The sequence below is a fragment of the Mus pahari genome, chromosome X, assembly GCF_900095145.1.
Source record: "Mus pahari chromosome X, PAHARI_EIJ_v1.1, whole genome shotgun sequence".
Taxonomy (NCBI): Eukaryota; Metazoa; Chordata; class Mammalia; order Rodentia; family Muridae; genus Mus; species Mus pahari.
In genome coordinates, this window is record NC_034613.1 from 43484308 (window position 1) to 43503328 (window position 19021).

The 19021-nt window shown below is 38.2% G+C and overlaps 1 protein-coding gene across 1 annotated transcript in view; it reads left to right on the forward strand.

The window, feature by feature from the left end:
• Positions 1–19021, forward strand: part of Hprt1 (hypoxanthine phosphoribosyltransferase 1) — a 35615-nt gene that overhangs the window by 5280 nt on the left and 11314 nt on the right. Inside the window, exons 2-4 of the mRNA XM_021187698.1 lie at positions 5769–5875; positions 8950–9133; positions 15759–15824. Coding sequence (XP_021043357.1) covers positions 5769–5875; positions 8950–9133; positions 15759–15824 — 357 coding nt within the window. The remainder of the gene's footprint in view (positions 1–5768; positions 5876–8949; positions 9134–15758; positions 15825–19021) is intronic.

A 19021-nucleotide genomic window follows, 5' to 3' on the forward strand; every position in this document is an offset into this window, starting at 1 on the left:
TGGAACTCACTCTGTAGACCAGGCTGGCCTTGAACTCAGAAATCCACCTGCCTCTGCCTCCCAAGTGCTGGGATTAAAGGCATGTGCCACCACTGCCTGACTGATTTTTAAATTTTCATTCATTTTTTAAAAGGTTTTTCACTTTTATTTTAGTTTCTTTCTTTCTTTCTTCCTTTCTTTCTTTCTTTTTCTTTTTCTTTTTCTTTTTCTTTTTCTTTTTCTTTTTCTTTTTCTTTTTCTTTTTTTCTTTTTTTGAGACAGGATCTCTATATAGTCTAGCTGTCTTAGAACTTACTATGACTAGGCTGTTGGTCCTGAACACACAGAGATCTGCCTGCCTCTGCCTCCCAAGTGCTACAATTAAAGGTATACCATGTGTCACAACACTTGACAAATTAAATGGAATTATATCATTTTCCCCTTCCCTTTTCTCCCCCCAGTTCTTCCCATTTGCCCACCCTAGAATCCCTTTTTCTTTATCATTGTTGCGTATGTGCACATATACTTGTTTGTGTGTAAATGGTTTCAAGGTTGATCACTCTGCAATGGATAGCCAAAAATGGAGCTCTTCCTGGGGGTGACTAATTCTTCTCACAGTTGTCATTGGTTGTCTATAGTTCTTTGTCTAGGGGTGGGACCATGAAAAATTTCTCAAACTTGAAATCCTCCTGCCTTAGTCTCCTGACTAACTTGCCGTATTTGATTCTTTACTTCTTTGATGTAGATCCTTAGGATTAAACTCAGATTAAGTTTGGCAGCAAGTTCTTTTATCCACCCTACCATCTCAGCAGCCTGAGATGGGATCTGGCTGTGTTGCCCAGGCTAGCCCTGCCTTAATTTTCCAGGTAGTTAGGACTACAGGTGCATCACCCTATACCCAGTGGAATGTGTTTTATTCTTCCATAATTAATTAGATTAAACAATGGTCCATGTCATTTTTCTCCCCTATGGTAAAGGGGTATTGAAATTGTGTTTGTTCAGTCTTTCTGTAATTTTATGTTATATGGATTTACTAACATTGATAGGTCATGTAGAAGTGTTAATTACTACCAGTAATAGTAATATTGAGATACACTTGTTATTTTCCCGTTGAGGACTACCAAAATAACTGCCATTTAAATAATCTGTTACTAGTAGGAATTCAGACACATCAAATTGCTTTGAAAATTACTTTCAGTTTTTTATTGCTGCACCACCATGCCCGGCGTTTAAGTCACTTTGTAGTAAAATATAACATTGTTCATGAGCCCAAACAAGACTCCATTAAATGGAAGTGAGTCCTAAAATGACCACTTGGGAGGCAGAGGGAGAAGTTCAGCTACACAGTGAGTTCAAAGTCAGCCTGAGGTCATGAGACAGTCTCAGAAAAGAAAACTATTGTGAATTAAGACTTGTATAGTGCCAGGCAGTGGTGGCGCATGCCTTTAATTCCAGCACTTTGGAGGCAGAAGCAGGCAGATTTCTGAATTCAAGGCCAGCCTGGTCTACAGAGTGAGTTCCAGGATAGCCAGGGCTACACAGAGAAAGAAAAAAGACTTGTATAGTAAGCCAGTTGTAGTGGGACTTACTTCTAATCCCAGCAAGGACAGGAAGAGTTCCAGACCAGCCTGGGCCACATAGCGTTGAGACAGGAAAGGGTGTGTGTCTGTGTGAGAGAGAGAATTAATAGTAGAAAATTGCTTTTAATTTTATGAATAGTAATCAGCATGTCCAAAGTTCTAGAATGGACAGAAATTGCTAGATGTGACCTTCATATATGTGCACCTGTGTTCACACATGCATAAACACATAAACGAGTAAATGTAGTCAAGCAATTGTTAGTGTTTTCTAATTAAACTTTTTAGAGAACCCTCTGGCTTTGTGTTAACAAAATTAACTTAAAATTAATTTGTACTTCTTTGTTCTTTTGAAATAACTAACCATATTCTGTCAAAACTGTTATATTCTTGTCTTAACTTCCATATCCCAGAACCATAGCAACACACACACACACACACACACACACACACACACACACACACACTATCTCAAGTGAAGAGTTGTAAGACTCTAGTTTTGCATTTTGGGGAAGAATTGTATCGATATGACTTCAATAAACTGGATATGATGGTTCATACCCATAAACCCCATCATATGGGAAGCAGAGGCAGAAAGATTGCTCCAGGTTTGAGGATAGCTTAGACTATGTTGTGAGATATTTATGGTGGACTACAGAGCCAAGGCAATCTGAAATCAGAAACAAAATTTTTAATGTTAAAATAACTATAAATATTTCAGAGGAACAAAACAAAAATTCTCAGATATGAATTTATTTTAATTAGAAATCAAGAGTTTTGCATTGGTGTGTTGGCAGAAATAGAATTCCTGCTTTTGAGTAATTCCTGATGATATGTTTGTATTCTTAGACTACATGACTGACAATTGGGTGCACACCTGTAATCCCAGCACTCAGAGGCAGAGGGAGGAAGATCATAGCAAGTTTGAGGCCAACCTAGTCTATATATCTAGTTCCAGTACAGCTAAAGTTACATAGTAAGACCCTGCCTCAAACATACATAAAAAGACTGGAATGAATTTGGCAGAGTTCACATTGGATTTGTCTTTAATTGAAGCAGTCTTTGAAGTTCTTAGGTAGGTTACCTGTAGAACCTGTAACCAGGCACTGAGCCATTTAATAGGTGCAGTAGTCTGATAAACCTGGGTGTGATAGGCTTAAGGAAGAAACCGAGTGAGTGGGTAGCGGGTATGAGTAAGCCTCCGGAAAGTCATCGTGCTATTCTAATCTTGATTCTAAGGTTCTTTGAAATAATCCAGCTTGATTTTTGTCAAGTAGTAAGTACATAAGTTCTCATGAGCCTGGCCTGAATGTTTATTGTTGTTATCTCATAAAATTGACCAGTCTGTCATCTTTCCCCAAAACATGAACTAAAATTTGCTTTATAAAACTTACAAAAAAAATTTTTTTTGTAAAATACTCTTTGAATGTTTTGCATGATAAAATGCCCAATTTCTATTTTTGTTAGTAAATGCTTTAATATAAATATTAAGTGAATGTTAAGCAGGTATTTTAGCTCTCTAATTTTTTTTTAGAAATTGCCATAATGTTTCACAAATTTTTCTGATTATGAAAAAAATTCATGTGTATTTAAGAATAAATCAGTATTTACTTCTGCATGCTGCAGGGTCTTGTGAACAGACCTAAAAATAAGTAAAATTCTATCAAACGCTGAACTCAAAATAGACCTTTTGGTACTAAACAGAGAGTCTAGACAGACTATACATCTTTTAATTTCTTTCTCTGGGAGAAACCTCAAAATATATCTGAATTCTGAGCTGGGTGTTGACAGTCCCAGTACTTGGAAACTAGAAGGGTTATGAGTTTGAAACCAGCGTGAGCTATGCAATTCGATTCCATCTTAAAAAAAACAAAAACAAAAAACAAAAAACAATCGCAAGTGAATTCTGCAAAGAATGGAAATTTATGTACTTTTAATTTTTTTCAAAGTCAAACCACTTGTGATGAAAGCATCTAATACAATGTTAACTGAAAGGAAGAACTCTGTATGAATTAACCGATACGATGAAACTTAGTTATGATTTGGCCAATATTCCTTGAAAACTGCCAGACCTTAGACAACCATGTCTTGTAGTCTATTTGGTTTAGAGGAATTTTGGGGTTGGGGACAGGAGCTCTCTGTGTAGGCCAGCTTGGCCTTTAACTCGTGATTATTTATGCCTTTGTACCCGAGTGCTGACATTAGAGATGTGTGGCACCATGTGCAGCTTGATGGCTTTAGTTCCTACACCACCATGCCTGGGACTGCTGCTTCTTAGATGGGGCTTAAAAGTTGGGAATATCATGTAAGATTGAGTAGTCTAATTCTTCCTGACTTTTTTCTCTCAATAAGTTTTTGTTTAAAGATTTTTATTTATTATTATAGATAAGTACACTGTTACTGTCTTCAGACATACGAGAAGAGGACATCAGATCTCATTACAGATGGTTGTGAGCCACCATGTGGTTGCTGGGATTTGAACTCAGGACCTTTGGAAGAGCAGTCAGTGTTCTTACCCGTTGAGCCAGCCCCTCTCATTAAGTTTTGATTAATAGATTAACTTATGATCCTTTAAGCTTTTCTTATAGTTTTGTTTTTGTTTTGCTTTTAGTGTAAAGAGGGCTGGAGATTAGTTTGGTTGATGGAGTGCTTGCCCGGTATGCATGAAACCCTGGGTTTGACACCTAACATCACATAAACTGGGTGTGATAGCTCATACTCATAATCCAAAAGAAGAAGCAGAAGGTTCAGAAGTTGAAGGTATAGTGAGTTTTAGGCCAGTTTAGGATCCATGACAGCCCTCCCCCCCATTTCACTATAACACTCACTGTCAAAGATAATGGCTTTTGTGATTTGGAGTTTGGGGATACTTTTAAAGACAGGGTCTTTGTAGTCCCTAGATGGCTTGGAATTCACTTAGTAACTTCTGCTGGCCTCAAATTCAGGAACTTCTACCTCATCTTCCCAAGTATTGGGTTAGTAGGGATGTCCGGTATATTTAGCTTGCTTTAATGATTTTGCTGTACTTTTTTCTGTGTAGGTGCATGTATATTTATAAAACTATCATAATATATTTTACTCCCAAAGTACCATATCCTTAATGCTATTAAATATTTTGTATGCTGGGCTCTAGGCATACTAATATAACCAATATGATACAATGTAAAACAATTTTGGAGTATCTTCTGTGAAATTATTAGTAAATTTTAACCATCTCAGACTTCTAAGTTTGAGTTTGTAAAGGATTAGTTTTTTTGGTGACCTACACACACACACACACACACACACACCAGAGAGAGAGAGAGAGAGATTGTTAGAATTTAGATGGTTAATGCCAGTTTTCATTTTTATTCTGTGATATTTTATGTAATTTACTGTGTTAAAACATATTTTAGGGGATTGGGGAGATGGCCCAGTCTGTAAAGTGTCCACCATGTCATCTTCAGGACCTGAGTTTGGACCCCTAGCATAGCGAAGACAGAGAGACAGGGAGACCCCTGGGCTTCCTGGCACGCTAGACTAGTGAAATTGGTTAACTAGCTTCAATGAGAGAGACTCATTTTCAAAATATAAGAAATGAATTTTTTAGACCCAATTTCAATCTCTGAACTCCATACATATCCACATGTACCTGCATATAAATGTATATACACACCCACAAACACATGTCCACACAAAAAATGGTTCAAAAGTTCTTAAAATGTATAGAGTAGAAAGTGTATAGAGTAGAAAGTGTAGAGTAAGGCTGTGGTGGCGCACGCCTTTAATCCCAGCACTCGGGAGGCAGAGGCAGGCAGATTTCTGAGTTCGAGGCCAGCCTGGTCTACTGAGTGAGCTCCAAGACAGCCAGAGCTATACAGAGAAACCCTGTTTCAAAAAAACAAAAAAGAAAAAAACGTGTATATACTAGTCTTTCATGCCTAAAATATTTATTTTTGCTACATTTGTCATACCTCTTTAATTTTTTCTCTTTGTGTCCCAAAGGAAATTTTGTGTCATGTTTTACTTTTCATTCTTGACCCTATTCAGCAGTAAGATGCAGTATGGCTTTCTTAGAGAAATATAATTTATTACAAAACGGAAAAATTTAACTGCTCTACATACCCTCTTGTACCTAAATTCCTCTGGTAAACTAAGACTTATTATCTAAATTTAATTAAATGTCGATATCTTATAATGCTCCGTTTTGAAACAGCTGTCTTTCTTTTGCAGATTAGCGATGATGAACCAGGCTATGACCTAGATTTGTTTTGTATACCTAATCATTATGCCGAGGATTTGGAAAAGGTGTTTATTCCTCATGGACTGATTATGGACAGGTTAGTAAGACCTCGATTGAAGTTATTTTTAAAGGTGTGTGTGTGTGTGTGTGTGTGTGTGTGTGTGTGTAAGAGAGAGAGGAGAGGCATGTGTGATATATATGTGAAGTGTATGCATGTACATGGAGTCCTGAGAAGGACAGTAGGTGTCCTACTCTGTTGCTCTCTTATTCCCTTGAATCAGTGTCTCTTGCTGAACTGGGGGATACATACTGATTTGGCTAGGCTGCCTGGCTAGCAAGACCCAGAGATCTGCTTGTCTCTGCCCACCAGCACTGAGGTTGCAAGCAGGTGCAACCATGCCTGGTTTTTATATGGGTACTGGGGGATCTGAACTTAGGGCCTGATGCTTGCCCAAGTGCTCTCACCCACCAAGCCATCTCTGCAGCCAAATGGTTTTTTTCTTGTATTAATTCTAACTTACCAATTGTTGAGTAGTTGATATTTGAATATAAGCTAAGCCAACTTATTAGAATAGATGTTTTCTATTTTTTTACTTGTATGTGTGAATGCCTGCATGTATGTATGTGAAGCATATGCATTCCAGGATGCCAGAAGTGTGATGGATTCCCTGGAACTGGCGTTACAGACCATTGTGAATCACTGTGTATGGGTGCTGGGAACTGAACTTAGGTCCTTTGCAAAAACAGCAAGGATCTTAACTGATAAACTTTCTAGCCCCAAGGTTTTCTACTTTTAAAGTCCTTCTCTCTCTCTCTCTCTCTCTCTCTCTCTCTCTCTCTCTCTCTCTCTCTCTCTCACACACACACACACACACACACACACACACACNAGAGAGAGAGAGAGAGAGAGAGAGAGAGAGAGGGAGAGAGGGAGGGAGAGGAGAGAGAGAGAAAGGAAGTCTTACTAATTAATTACCTAGTTTTAGACATAAATAGTGGGAATCTATAGTAAGTAAATCAACATTTTTGAAGAGAAGTTATAAGAATTGCCTCTAGTTGTCCATCAAGGCTGTATAAGATTATTCTCTTTTCTCAGCTTACCATACATATTTTCTACCTAGACAATACCAATTCAAATACACTGTAAGTAAAGTGTGTGGGTGTGGGTGTGCGCGCGCGCGCGCGCGCGTACACACANACACACACACACACACACACACACACACGCAAGTTACATAGTGTCATATAGTATTAGAATTTATGGACTTTTTCATATTAGTACATCAAGAGCTATCATGTTTTTTTATTTTTTAAAAATTACTTAACGGGGCTACAGAGATGTCTCAGCAGTTAGGAACACTGACTGCTCTTCCAGAGGTCCTGAGTTCAATTCCCAGCAACCACATGGTGGCTTACAGTGGATCTGATCCACTCTTATGGTATGTCTGAAGACAGCGACAGAGTACTCATATACATGAAATAAATCTTTTTAAAAAAATTACTTTACCATCAAGGTAGGTGTGTGTGTGTGTGTGTGTGTGTGTGTGTGTGTGTGTGTGTGTGTGAAGTATTTGCTGTTTGAGAGGGTCTCACTGTTTAACTCAGTCTGGCTTGGAACGTTCTGTATAGCCCAGACTGGCCTCAGCTCAGTAGTCCCCCTGAACGGCTCTTATATGTGGAGATTACAGGTATGTGCTACTGTGCCCAGCCCTACATGTTACTTTGTTTTTGAAACAGGGTATCAACTAGCTTAGACTGGCTTCTAAGTCAATATGTAGCTAAAGATGGTCTCAGCTTCTGAACCTACTACTTCAACTCCGTTTGCACAGTTGTGAGAGTAGAACTCAGGACCTCCTGTGTGTACTAGGCATGTTCTCTACCAGCTGAGCTACATCCCAGCTCTCCTACATTTATTCTATTCTATTTTATTTTATTTTAATTTTGGTTTTTCGAGACAGGGTTTTTCTGTATAGCCTTGGCTGTCCTGGAACTCACTTTGTAGACCAGGATGGCCTCGAACTCAGAAATCCACCTGCCTCTGCCTCCCAAGTGCTGGGATTAAAGGCATGCGCCACCACACCCGGCTCTATTTTATTTTTCTAAAGATTTATCTATTTATGTATACAGCACTCTGCCTGCATGTACACCTACATGCCAGAAGAGGGCACCAGATCTCATCATAGATGTGAGCCACCAGTGCTCTTAACCTCTGAGCCATCTCTGTAGCCCCCTACATTTATTTTAAGGATTATAGGCTATTCTATTCATAGATGTGCCATAACTGATTTAACCACTGCGCTGTCCATGGGCACTTAAGATCTCCATTATTTTGTACTTAATAGAGTATATTAGAGGGAATAAATCTTAAATACATATTTTGACACTTGCTCAGCTTCAGGCAAGTAAAAATCACTGGTCAAGGAAATGGTGCTTAATGGATGCTTCCGTACTGTCAAATTGTCCTCCAAAAAGTTACATCATTTTATACTTCCAATGGTATGTGAGAGTTCATTTTTCTTTAGGCTCTTCTATATTTTATATTCAAGAAATAAAATTTAACCAAAATTTGCCAATCTAGTAAGCTTTGAAAAATATATCTTGTTTTTATTTGTATCTTTAAATTTTATGATAGATGTTACAGTGTACTCTCCCCTCCCCTCCCTTTTTCCCCTCCCTTTTCTTCCCCTCCCCTCCCTTTCCCTCTCTTCTCCTTCCCTCCCCTTCCCTCCCCTCATCTCCTCAGCAGGATCTTGTTATGTAGCCCTAAGGGATCTAATACTTACTCTGTAGTCCAGGCTGTCCTTCAATTCATGGCACACACCATTGTGCTTAGCATGTTTCTTTTTTGAAAAGTATCTGGTTTTAATTTTGGTTGAGCTGGTGTATTGGTGTATACCTATAATCTCAGCACAGGGAACTAGAGACAAGGATTATGATTTACAGTCCAGCCTGGGCTATTTAGACGGATTCTCTTTAATCTTCCCCCATGCCCCAAAACCTTTGATATATGAAAAAGTCTCCACTTTTGCAAAATATTGCTTTATGAAGCAAGAATTCCCTTCATGGAGACAAAGAATGTGTCCTGTAAAAGTTTAATGTGTAAGAGTTATTTGTTATAAAAGATAAATATTCAGAATCTTCTTTTTTTAATTCCTGATTTTATTTCCATAGGACCGAAAGACTTGCTCGAGATGTCATGAAGGAGATGGGGGGCCATCACATTGTGGCCCTCTGTGTGCTCAAGGGGGGCTATAAGTTCTTTGCTGACCTGCTGGATTACATTAAAGCACTGAATAGAAATAGTGATAGATCCATTCCTATGACTGTAGATTTTATCAGACTGAAGAGCTACTGTGTAAGTATAATTAACTTATAATTAAAAAAATAGGACCATTCTAGTTTTATCCATATTTTCTTTAAGGTTGTGCAAATTATACACTACATAATCATCTTACTTGATGATGTTGGAATTACTATTATTATATATTTATTTTTCTGTGCTGGGGTATAACCCAGGGAACTAAGTACTATAAAACTGAGCTTCATCATAGCCATTTTTAAATTTTTTTCTTTTTGGTTTTTCGAGACAGGGTTTCTCTGTGAAGTCCTGGCAGTCCTGGAACTCACTCTGTAGACCAGGCTGTCCTCGAACTTAGAAATCCGCCTGCCTCTGCCTCCCAAGTGCTGGGATTAAAGGCGTGCACCACCACTGCCTGGTATTTTTTAAAATTTTAATTTGAGACACTTTCTCATAACTTGCTCACACTATCCTTGAACTCATTACATAGGCTGGTCTAGAAATTTCAGTCAACTTGCCTCACTTCTCAAGTAGCTGGGATTGCAGGCAGGTGCTACCACTTCTGGCCATGATCATTGTTGTTGTTGCTATTATCATTATTATTATTATTACTATTATTATTAATTCACTGATACTTTATATCACAACACAGACTACTAACTGACTGTAGTTTATGACCAACAAAAAAGTTGTACAGTTTTTCTGTCGTATTATTTTGATCTGGATTTTTATTTGTTTCATGGCACTGGGCAGGCTAATCTCAAACTGCATGGCTCAAATAGTCCTTCTGTCTTAATCTCCCATGTTCTGGAAGTATGGTTATCACTACACCTAACTGTGTTTTCATATTTAAAAACAAAACTCCTAAGAATTGCTACTGAATGAGGCAGAGAGATGGCTCAGCAGTCACAAGCACTTGTAGAGGACTGGGGTTTGGTTATTAGCACCTCAAAGATGGCTTACAATTATCTGTAGCTCCAATTCCAGAGGATCTGTGTGGTAAAGTTGCATGTATATGGGCATGCAGGTAAAACTGCTAAACATATAAAATAGCTCAATCTTAAGAGAATTATAGGCCTGGTGAGATGGCTCACTAGTCAAAAGCACTGGCTGCTCTTTAGAGGACCCAGGTTCAATTCCTAGCACCTATATAGTGGCTCAGAAGAGTCTGTACCTCTAGTCCCAGGGATCTGACACCCTCTTCTGGCCTCCGAGGGCACCAGGCACTCACATAGGAAACAAACATGCAGCAGAAACACGATACACATAAAATTAAGAAAAAAAGATTGTCTGTTGAGACTTGATGGTTTCTCAACTGTATATGCTGGTGGCAAATACTCTCACTGGAGATAATTGCTCTGAGAGGAATCCTAAGTTATTTGAAGTAAAGTCTTTATTATTAAGGTTAACGATTATTTCTTGGAAAACAGAAAATACTTTTGGCCTGGGACCACTTTACCTTTGCCAGAGTTTGAAATGATTTAGAATATTGACAGTATGATGAAACAAAATAAATGTCATCTTTATATGTAAAAACTTCACCATTCACAATTTTGATGCTGTAGTTTGTTTTTTCCTTTCCTTCCCTTCCCCTTCCTCCCTTCCCCTTCCCCCTTCTCCTTCCCCCTTCCTCCTTCCCCCCTTCCACCCTTCCCCTTTTCCCCTTCCTTTGACTCTCTGTGTAGTCCCAGCTGTCCTGGAACTCACTATGTAAATCAGGCAGGCCTTGAACTCAGTGATTTCCCCTCCCCTCTTCAATCCCAGTACTAGGAGTGCACCATCACTGCCTGGTTAAAATATGTATTTTAAAAGTAAAACTGTTATAGAAAAAAGGTTGTCATTCCACAGTCTACTTTTTAAAAAAAATACATATAATTTTATTTTATGTTTTTGAGGGGTTTTTTTGTGTGTGCACATGAGTATGTGGACCATGTGAGTGCCTCATGTCTGCAGAGGCCAGAAGAAGACATGGGAGTCCCTGGAAATGGAGTTTCAGATGTTTGTGAATCACCATGTGGGTGCTGGGAACTGAGCCTGGTTACTCTATGGGAACAGCACATACTTTTAACTGTTGAACCATCTCTCTAGCTCCTGTCATCACTTTTTATTTTGAACATTAAGAGTTTTCTCTATATATACATGTACCCACATACAACTATAGCTTACATAATCAGTATTAGCCCAGGAGGTATTTAACGATCCTTTTTTTAAAAAAGTGCAAAAGAGCCTAAGGATTCCAAATATCTATTTTATTAAATGAAAAAGTCCACTAATTAAAACCACTGTATTTGTGTGCTTTTAAGAAAGAAACTACCTCCAGTTATAGTTGTATAGTGCCATGAATTATGATGTTTACAGAGGTAGTAAAGTATGAATGTTCATCTTCAAACAGTAAAATACAGTGTTATATATTTGGTGACATTTTTCTGTCCCCAGTGCTCTGTAACTTTCAGAAAAATGAAACATTTGATAAGTACACAAATGTGTCCTATTTTGACTTTTATTTCAATTTTATAAAATTCTACAAAAATAGTCGAAGAAAGGGCTGGTGAGATGGCTCAGTGGGTAAGAGCACCCAACTGCTCTTCTGAAGGTCCGGAGTTCAAATCCCAGCAACCACATGGTGGCTCATAACCATCCCTAACAAGATCTGACGCCCTCTTCTGGAGTGTCTGAAGACAGCTACAGTGTACTTACATAAATAAATAAACAAACAAACAAATAAATAAATATTAAAAAAAATAGTCGAAGAAAAAAAATAGACCTTGAGAGAAAGGGTTGTTAGTAAACAAGTAATGGTTTNTAAAAGATTTATTTTACTTATTTTATGTATGAGTACACTGTAGCTGTACAGATGGTTGTGAACAGTCATGTGGTTGCTGGGAATTGAAATCAGGACCTCTGTTTGCTTCGACCTAGCTTGCTTCAGCCCAAAGATTTATTTATTACTATATGTAAGTACACTGTAGCTGTCTTCAGATACTCCAGAAGAGGGCATCAGATCTCATTACGCGGATGGTTGTGAGCCACCATGCTCAGGACCTTTGGAAGAGCAATCAGTGCTCTTAACCACTGAGCTGTCTCTCCACCCACAAGTAATGTTTTGAGTTTTATTTTTAAGTTTGTAATTATTTGAGTGTTGGATGAATCTAAGGTAGTGAATATGCTAAGCAAATATGCTCTAAATCCTGAGCTCTTGTTTCTATTTAGAGATTGTCAGAAATCCTAGTGATGGAAAAATAGGAATACAACTTATTTCTTGTCACTCCCATTTTTCCATCTAGACTCAAAGAGGTAGACAAAGTAGAAACAAACATTAAGGCTGTATTTATAGAAACCTGAGCTTCTGGAGAAAATATATATAAAGTGAGTGTTTTGCCTGTATACATGTCTGTGTACCACATGTGTGCTTGAAGTCCACAGAGGCCAGAATAGGGTGTCTGGCTCCCTAGAATATAGTTACAGACAGTTGAAAACTGCCATATAGATGCTGGAAATTGAACCTGGGTCTTCTGGAAACCCTTGCTCTGAACCACCTCTTCAGCCTCCTCTGGGAATTTTTGGTAATTGACAGTAGTGACACCCTAATGAAGGATGTGAGTACGCTGTAGCTGTACAGATGGTTGTGAGCCTTCATGTGTTTGTTGGGAATTGAATTTTTAGGACCTCTGCTCGCTCCAGTCAACTCCGCTCGCTCAGTCCCTGCTTGCTCTGACCCAAAGATTTATTTATTATACGTAAATACACTGTAGCTGACTTCAGACACACCAGAAGAGGGCATCAGATCTCATTGTGGGTGGTTGTGAGCCACCATGTGGTTGCTGGGATTTGAACTCAGGACCTTGGGAAGAACAGTCAGTGCTCTCAACCGCTGAGCCATTTCACCAGCCCATATAACCACTATTAAATTAAACTTTTTTTTTCTTTTTATAGTGTCCATTTAAAAGGAAAGCTGTTTCCTTGACAAAAGCTTCAGGGAAGCATAAGCTGAAACACTGAATGGGACTGTGGAAATTTGAACATTTTAGCATGCAAATGTTCTGTGTGCTTTGGAGTTCTGTTGCCTCGGGCCCTATAGCAATAGCCTTTGGATCACAGTTGCATTCTTAGATATTTATTCCTTTTGTCCTTTGAAAAAGGAAGTAATTGGCATTGGATGGTAATACCACTTTTCTACAGCAGATGTCAGTATTTACCAGGGTTTGCTATTACTATGTAGCACTCAGTGTAATACCATCTTAACTAGGTTCAGGTTTTGTACAGTTCTTTTTCTTTGTGTCATTAATCAGTTGTGTGTGTTTGAAATTCTGAGTTTTAGGCTAGACTAATACAAGAAATAATATGCAGAAATTAAATTAAAAGGCCAACATTTAGTTTATAGCTTGGACTAGTAGTATATTTTTGTTTGTTTTGTTCTTCATCACTCCCCTTAAACATGCTAGGTAAACATTCTACCAACTGAGCTATAATTTTTTTAAAAAAAATATTTTGAGATAGGGTTTTGTTAGGTAGCCTACAGTAATCTCAAACTGAATCCTGTTTTATCTCCTATAGTATTGTGAATACAGTTATGTGTAATGAATACCTGCCCCAACATGCTTTTAAATACAGAATAAAAATAGTTTTATAGGTAGTATATTGGTCTGCTGCTTGGTGTTATTAATTAGTATTGATCCTCATAAGAATATATTAGATTGTGTCATTCTTTGTAATAATTTCATAGTATTACTTATGTGTGTATTAACTCCTTTAGGTAATTCCCTTTTAAAGACATGTTGATTTTTTTTCTTTGATGACTACCTGATATAGTGAACATTCTTGAATGTTTCCCTTGCATGTTTGTGAATATTTTTGTAACATTGATTCTTGGAAATGGGATTGTTAGACCAAAATAATTTGCATGTTTATAATTTTAATAGGAGGCATTACTGTATTTTTTCAAAAGAGGTCATATTGCTTTCTGTAATCTAATCAGCAACTTGAGTATTTGTTTCTCCTCAATATATTATCAGACTTAAGTGCTGTAAATGTGGATGAATGAATAATAGAATCACATGTAGAATTTGTCAGGTAGTTATCAGTTGTCTATTTGTGTTCTCCATTTTCCAGTAGTTCTTTTTAAAAAGAGATTTGTTTATCTTGCTTCATGTGTATGTGTGAATGCCAGCATATATATATGAACACCTTATGAATGCCTGATGCATTTGAGCCCAGAAGAGGAGATCAGATCACCTGAAACTGGGGGTTTAGGCATATGAACTGCCATGTGGGTGCTGGAAACTGAACCCAGGTTCTTTGCAAGATCTGCAAGTGCTATTAATTCTGATCTCTCTCCTGTCCCACCTGGTAGGTTCTTATTTTGAGCAGTAATTTGCATTAGGAACTGTGGTTACAGATCTTTTTAGTTGGAGTTCATGACTAGTGTTTTGTCCTAAGAATACATCTATATATTCCTGGGGGCTGAGAAATGGCTCAGCAGTTAAGAGCAGTTTCAACCACTGTCTGTTCCTCCAGAGATCCTGAGTTCAATTCCCAGAAACCACATGGTGGCTCACAACCACTGTAATGGGATCCGATGCCCTCTTCTGGTGTGTCTGAGGACAGCAACAGTGTACTCATATACATAAAATAAATAAATCTTTAAAATAAAATATATTCCTACATTTTCTTCTAATCCACTTATAGTTCTATTTTTTACATTTAGATTTTAGTCCATCTGGAATTTATTTTTGTGCATGGTGTGAGGTAGGGACCATGCTTTATTTTTTCCCAAATGGATAAGTAATTGACCAAATACCTTTGTTGAATAATTCATCTCCTAATTACTGACTCAAAATATCATCTTTGTCATATACTAAATTCTCATATGTTTTTGGTCTGTTTCTGGATTTTACTGGGTTCCTTGAACTTTTTGTCAATCACTGTGCTGGTTCTATACCAATGTAGTTGCTACAGCTTTTGGTATGCTTTGCTGTCCCAGTAGAGGAAGTCTGAGATTTAATCACCAGTTTTCAATTCAGTTTTCTGTGTAAATTCCAGCACATCCAAATTATAGCTATTCCCACCAACTATAGTGAGTGTTAATCACTCTCAGTTGAAACCCCTGTAAGGTTTTCTGCTAATTTCACTGCAAGCAGAAATTGAGAACCTAAGAAGGATGTTCTAATAGACTAGTAATCAGACCTGGTGTCTCAGACAGTTCTGAAGATGACCTGGATATGGGCATATCCAGGATATGGACATATTTTAGGGCATAGCTTCAGGGTTGAATGTGATACAGACCAGCTCCTACAACCTGTGACTCACAGGAATGGTTCAGGGCCAGAAGCAGACACCTGTCATGCTAATAAATTGTCCTTTGTAGTTGAGAAGTACTTGATTGATGAGTCGCTATAATATGCCCACTCAGAAATAGATGTACTCTATTTTTAGAACTCTTCAGAGCATTAAATACTAGTAATGGTCAATTAAGATTTTTAATTTTTACTAATCTCTATGTGAAATTTACCTAGTCATTCATTTCTAGAAACCTAATTCTTATAATTTTTATAATTTAGAATAGCATAACATTGTGACCATTAGATAGCTAACTTCTTAAATCTTATAGCTTATATCTAATAATTTGAGAAGCTTGTATATATACAAGAATATGCACATAAGTGATGTTCTTTTTTTAAACTAGAATGATCAGTCAACAGGGGACATAAAAGTTATTGGTGGAGATGATCTCTCAACTTTAACTGGAAAGGTATGTATCTTGAAGAGGAAAGAAAGAACATTTTTATACCAAGAAACATTAGTAACTGTGCTTTCAACCACTTACTCAGAGGTACTTTATTAGTAAAAATAAGCTGGTATTGTTTAACTCTAACAAGTACTTGATAGAGGCAGAGGCAGGTGGATTTCTGAGTTCGAGGCCAGCCTGGTCTACAGAGTGAGTTCGAGGACAGCCAGGGCTACACAGAGAAACCCTGTCTTGAAAAAAGCCCCCCCCAAAAGAAGTACTTGATATAGATTAATATTATCTCCTGGACTTTATAGCCAAATGACAGCAGAATATAGCATTAACCCTCACAGTCCATATTGCTAATTACTGCTGTCTTTTGTTTTTTTTGAGCAGGGCAGTCTTTATTTTTTAACTAGATTTAGATTCAAATGTAGTTTCATTTGAAGGTGTGTGTGCACACACATGCTTCTCTATGTGTATCCCAGTATGCAAGCCTGTATGTGCACACAGAGGCCTGAGGAGGTGCTAAAGTCATCAGAGCTGAAGTTACAATCATTACAGGATACGCACCGCTTATTATATGAGTACTGGGATCTTAACTTCAGATCTTATGGTTCTTACCCATGAGCCCCCACTCTACCCATCTCTGATTATCTCTAAAAAGATAGAAAATTGCTATCGTATTGTGGCTGGAAACTTGAGTTGTGGCATCTGACAGCATTGATCAAAACCTGGCTCAGCATTTCCTATCTGTGACATTTGGGAGGCACCCTCTGTGCCCCAGAGGTAGGTAGACCTAAGGTGATAGTGGTAGCTGCTGCAGAGTTTTAAGAAGATTAAGTGATTTAATACTGGTAGAGTTCTTACAAATATTAGAGTTTATATTAGAGTTTCTGGTAAATAAATATATACTACTATGAGTGAAATCTGTAGAGTCATCTTGCTTTATTTATTTTGTTACTTTTTTTTAATTCTTTTTATTTTATGTTCACTGCCTGCATGTAGCTCTGTGTAAGGGTGATTGGATCTCCTGGAACTGGAGTTACAAACAGGTGTGAGCAGCTATGTGGGTGATGTTGAACCTGGGTCCTTTGGGAGAACAGTCAGTGCTCTTAACCACTGAGCCATCTCTCCAGCCCCATTTTTGTTACTTTTTTTTTAAAAAGATTTATTTATTTATTATATGTAAGTACACTGTAGCTGTCTTCAGAAACTCCAGAAGAGGGCATCAGATTTTGTTACGGATGGTTGTGAGCCACCATGTGGTTGCTGGGATTTGAACTCCGGACCTTCGGAAGAGCAGTCGGGTGCTCTTACCCACTGAGCCATCTCATCAGCCCCCTTGTTACTTTTTTTTTTAAGATTTATTTATTTATTATATGTAAGTACACTGTAGCTATCTCCAGACACTCCAGAAGAGGACGTCAGATCTTGTTACGGATGGTTATGAGCCACCATGTGGTTGCTGGGATTTGAACTCTGAACCTTTGGAAGAACAGTCGGGTGTTCTTACCCACTGAGCCATCTCACCAGCCCCTACTTTTTTAAACATTAATTTATTTCTGTGTTCATGTTCCTGTGTGTGTGTGTGTGTGTGTGTGTGTGTGTGTGTGTGTGTGCGCGCGCGCGTGCACACGCGCACATGTGTAGGGGGCATTCATGAATGTGTGGAGGTCAGAGCACAGCTTACAGGAGTCAGTTCTCTCCTACTATACAGGAGTCAGTTCTCTCCTTCTACCATACAGTTCAGGGGATTGTGCTCACACATCTGGCTTGGCACTAAGTGCCTTTACCCCCTGAGCCATCTCCCCAGCGCCTGTTTGTTTTTCTAAGACACAGTCTTACTTTGGAGTCCACACCATCCTTGAACATCTCTTATGTAAGTCAGGTTAGCCTTGACGTGGTGGTCCTGCCTCCCAAATGCTCACATGAGCCACCATACTAGACTGTGTATGTTTTCTAAGATGCTGGTTATTTTTTACTTGTGCCATATATAAATGTATTCATCTGGTAACTTTCACAGTAATCTAGTGAGGGCAGTTATATTTCCATTTTGCAGATCAGGAAATGAAGCAGTACACTTACAGTTTCAAAAACTGCATGGGATTATGAGATGTAAACAATCCTGAAGTCATACAACCAGGAAGTAGAAGAGTTTGCACGCTGACAGCAAATTCTTTCTTTCTCTAGCTTTTAGGGTTAGTACTCACGGCTTGCTTCCTCGCACTACTTACTCACTACCTCTACTTATTTCACTGAAACTCTGTAGGGGAACTTTAACATAAAACTGGAATTCTGGAGGCCTGTATCAGGGTCATGCCAAACTAATGTTGCTATCAGCAGTGTTTAGAAACTTGAGGGGAGAATTTGTAATCTGTCGGTTCTTCCTCTCTGCTGTCCATTTGGTGTACAACTGCCAGACCTCTTTCCCTTTTAGCATGTTTGTCCATATTTAGAAGCTATTCGAAACCTGTACTTCTATAATCAGTTTTCGGGGCTGGAAGAGGCCTAGCCTTCAAGGCCTGCTGGGATTTAGTTTTTTTCACCTAATGGCTCTGTCTCACTACACAGCTCTGTGATCTTAAACAGATCTCTACTTCTAAAATAACCTTTCATGACAGCCACAGTAGATTCTTTTTGTTGTGGAAAACATCAAGGAATAAAAATTTAGCGAAGTTAAATCTTGATGGTGAGATTATGGGATTATTTAAAACATTCTAATTTTTTGTGGAAATTTATCTTATGTGTATGCAAGTACAAACATAATGCACACATTTTCCCATTAATACTTGAGACTGTAGTCTTTGGATCCAAAATTCACCTTTATTCAAACCCTTCCTCTTGCACTTCTCTATGTTTACTACTTTAGGTAGTTAGTTCATTTGACTACCTTCTTGTTTCCATTATTAAGTAGACATGTAGCTACTTGACAAAATAAACTCAGTGGTAGCAGTTCTCTCTCTCTCTCTCTCTCTCTCTCTCTCTCTCTCTCTCTCTCTCTCTCTTTCTCTCTCTCTCTGAGCAGTAGTCTTTAAAATGTCCCATTTGTTTTTATCTTTTTAAAAATTTTCTATGCATATCCTGACCTTTATTTTTTGAAAGATCTATTTACTGACTTGTTTATTTATTTTATGTATGTGAGTACACTGTGCAGATGGTTATGAGCCTTTATGTGGTTTCTGGGAATTGGATTTTAGGACCTCAGCTCGCTCCGGTTG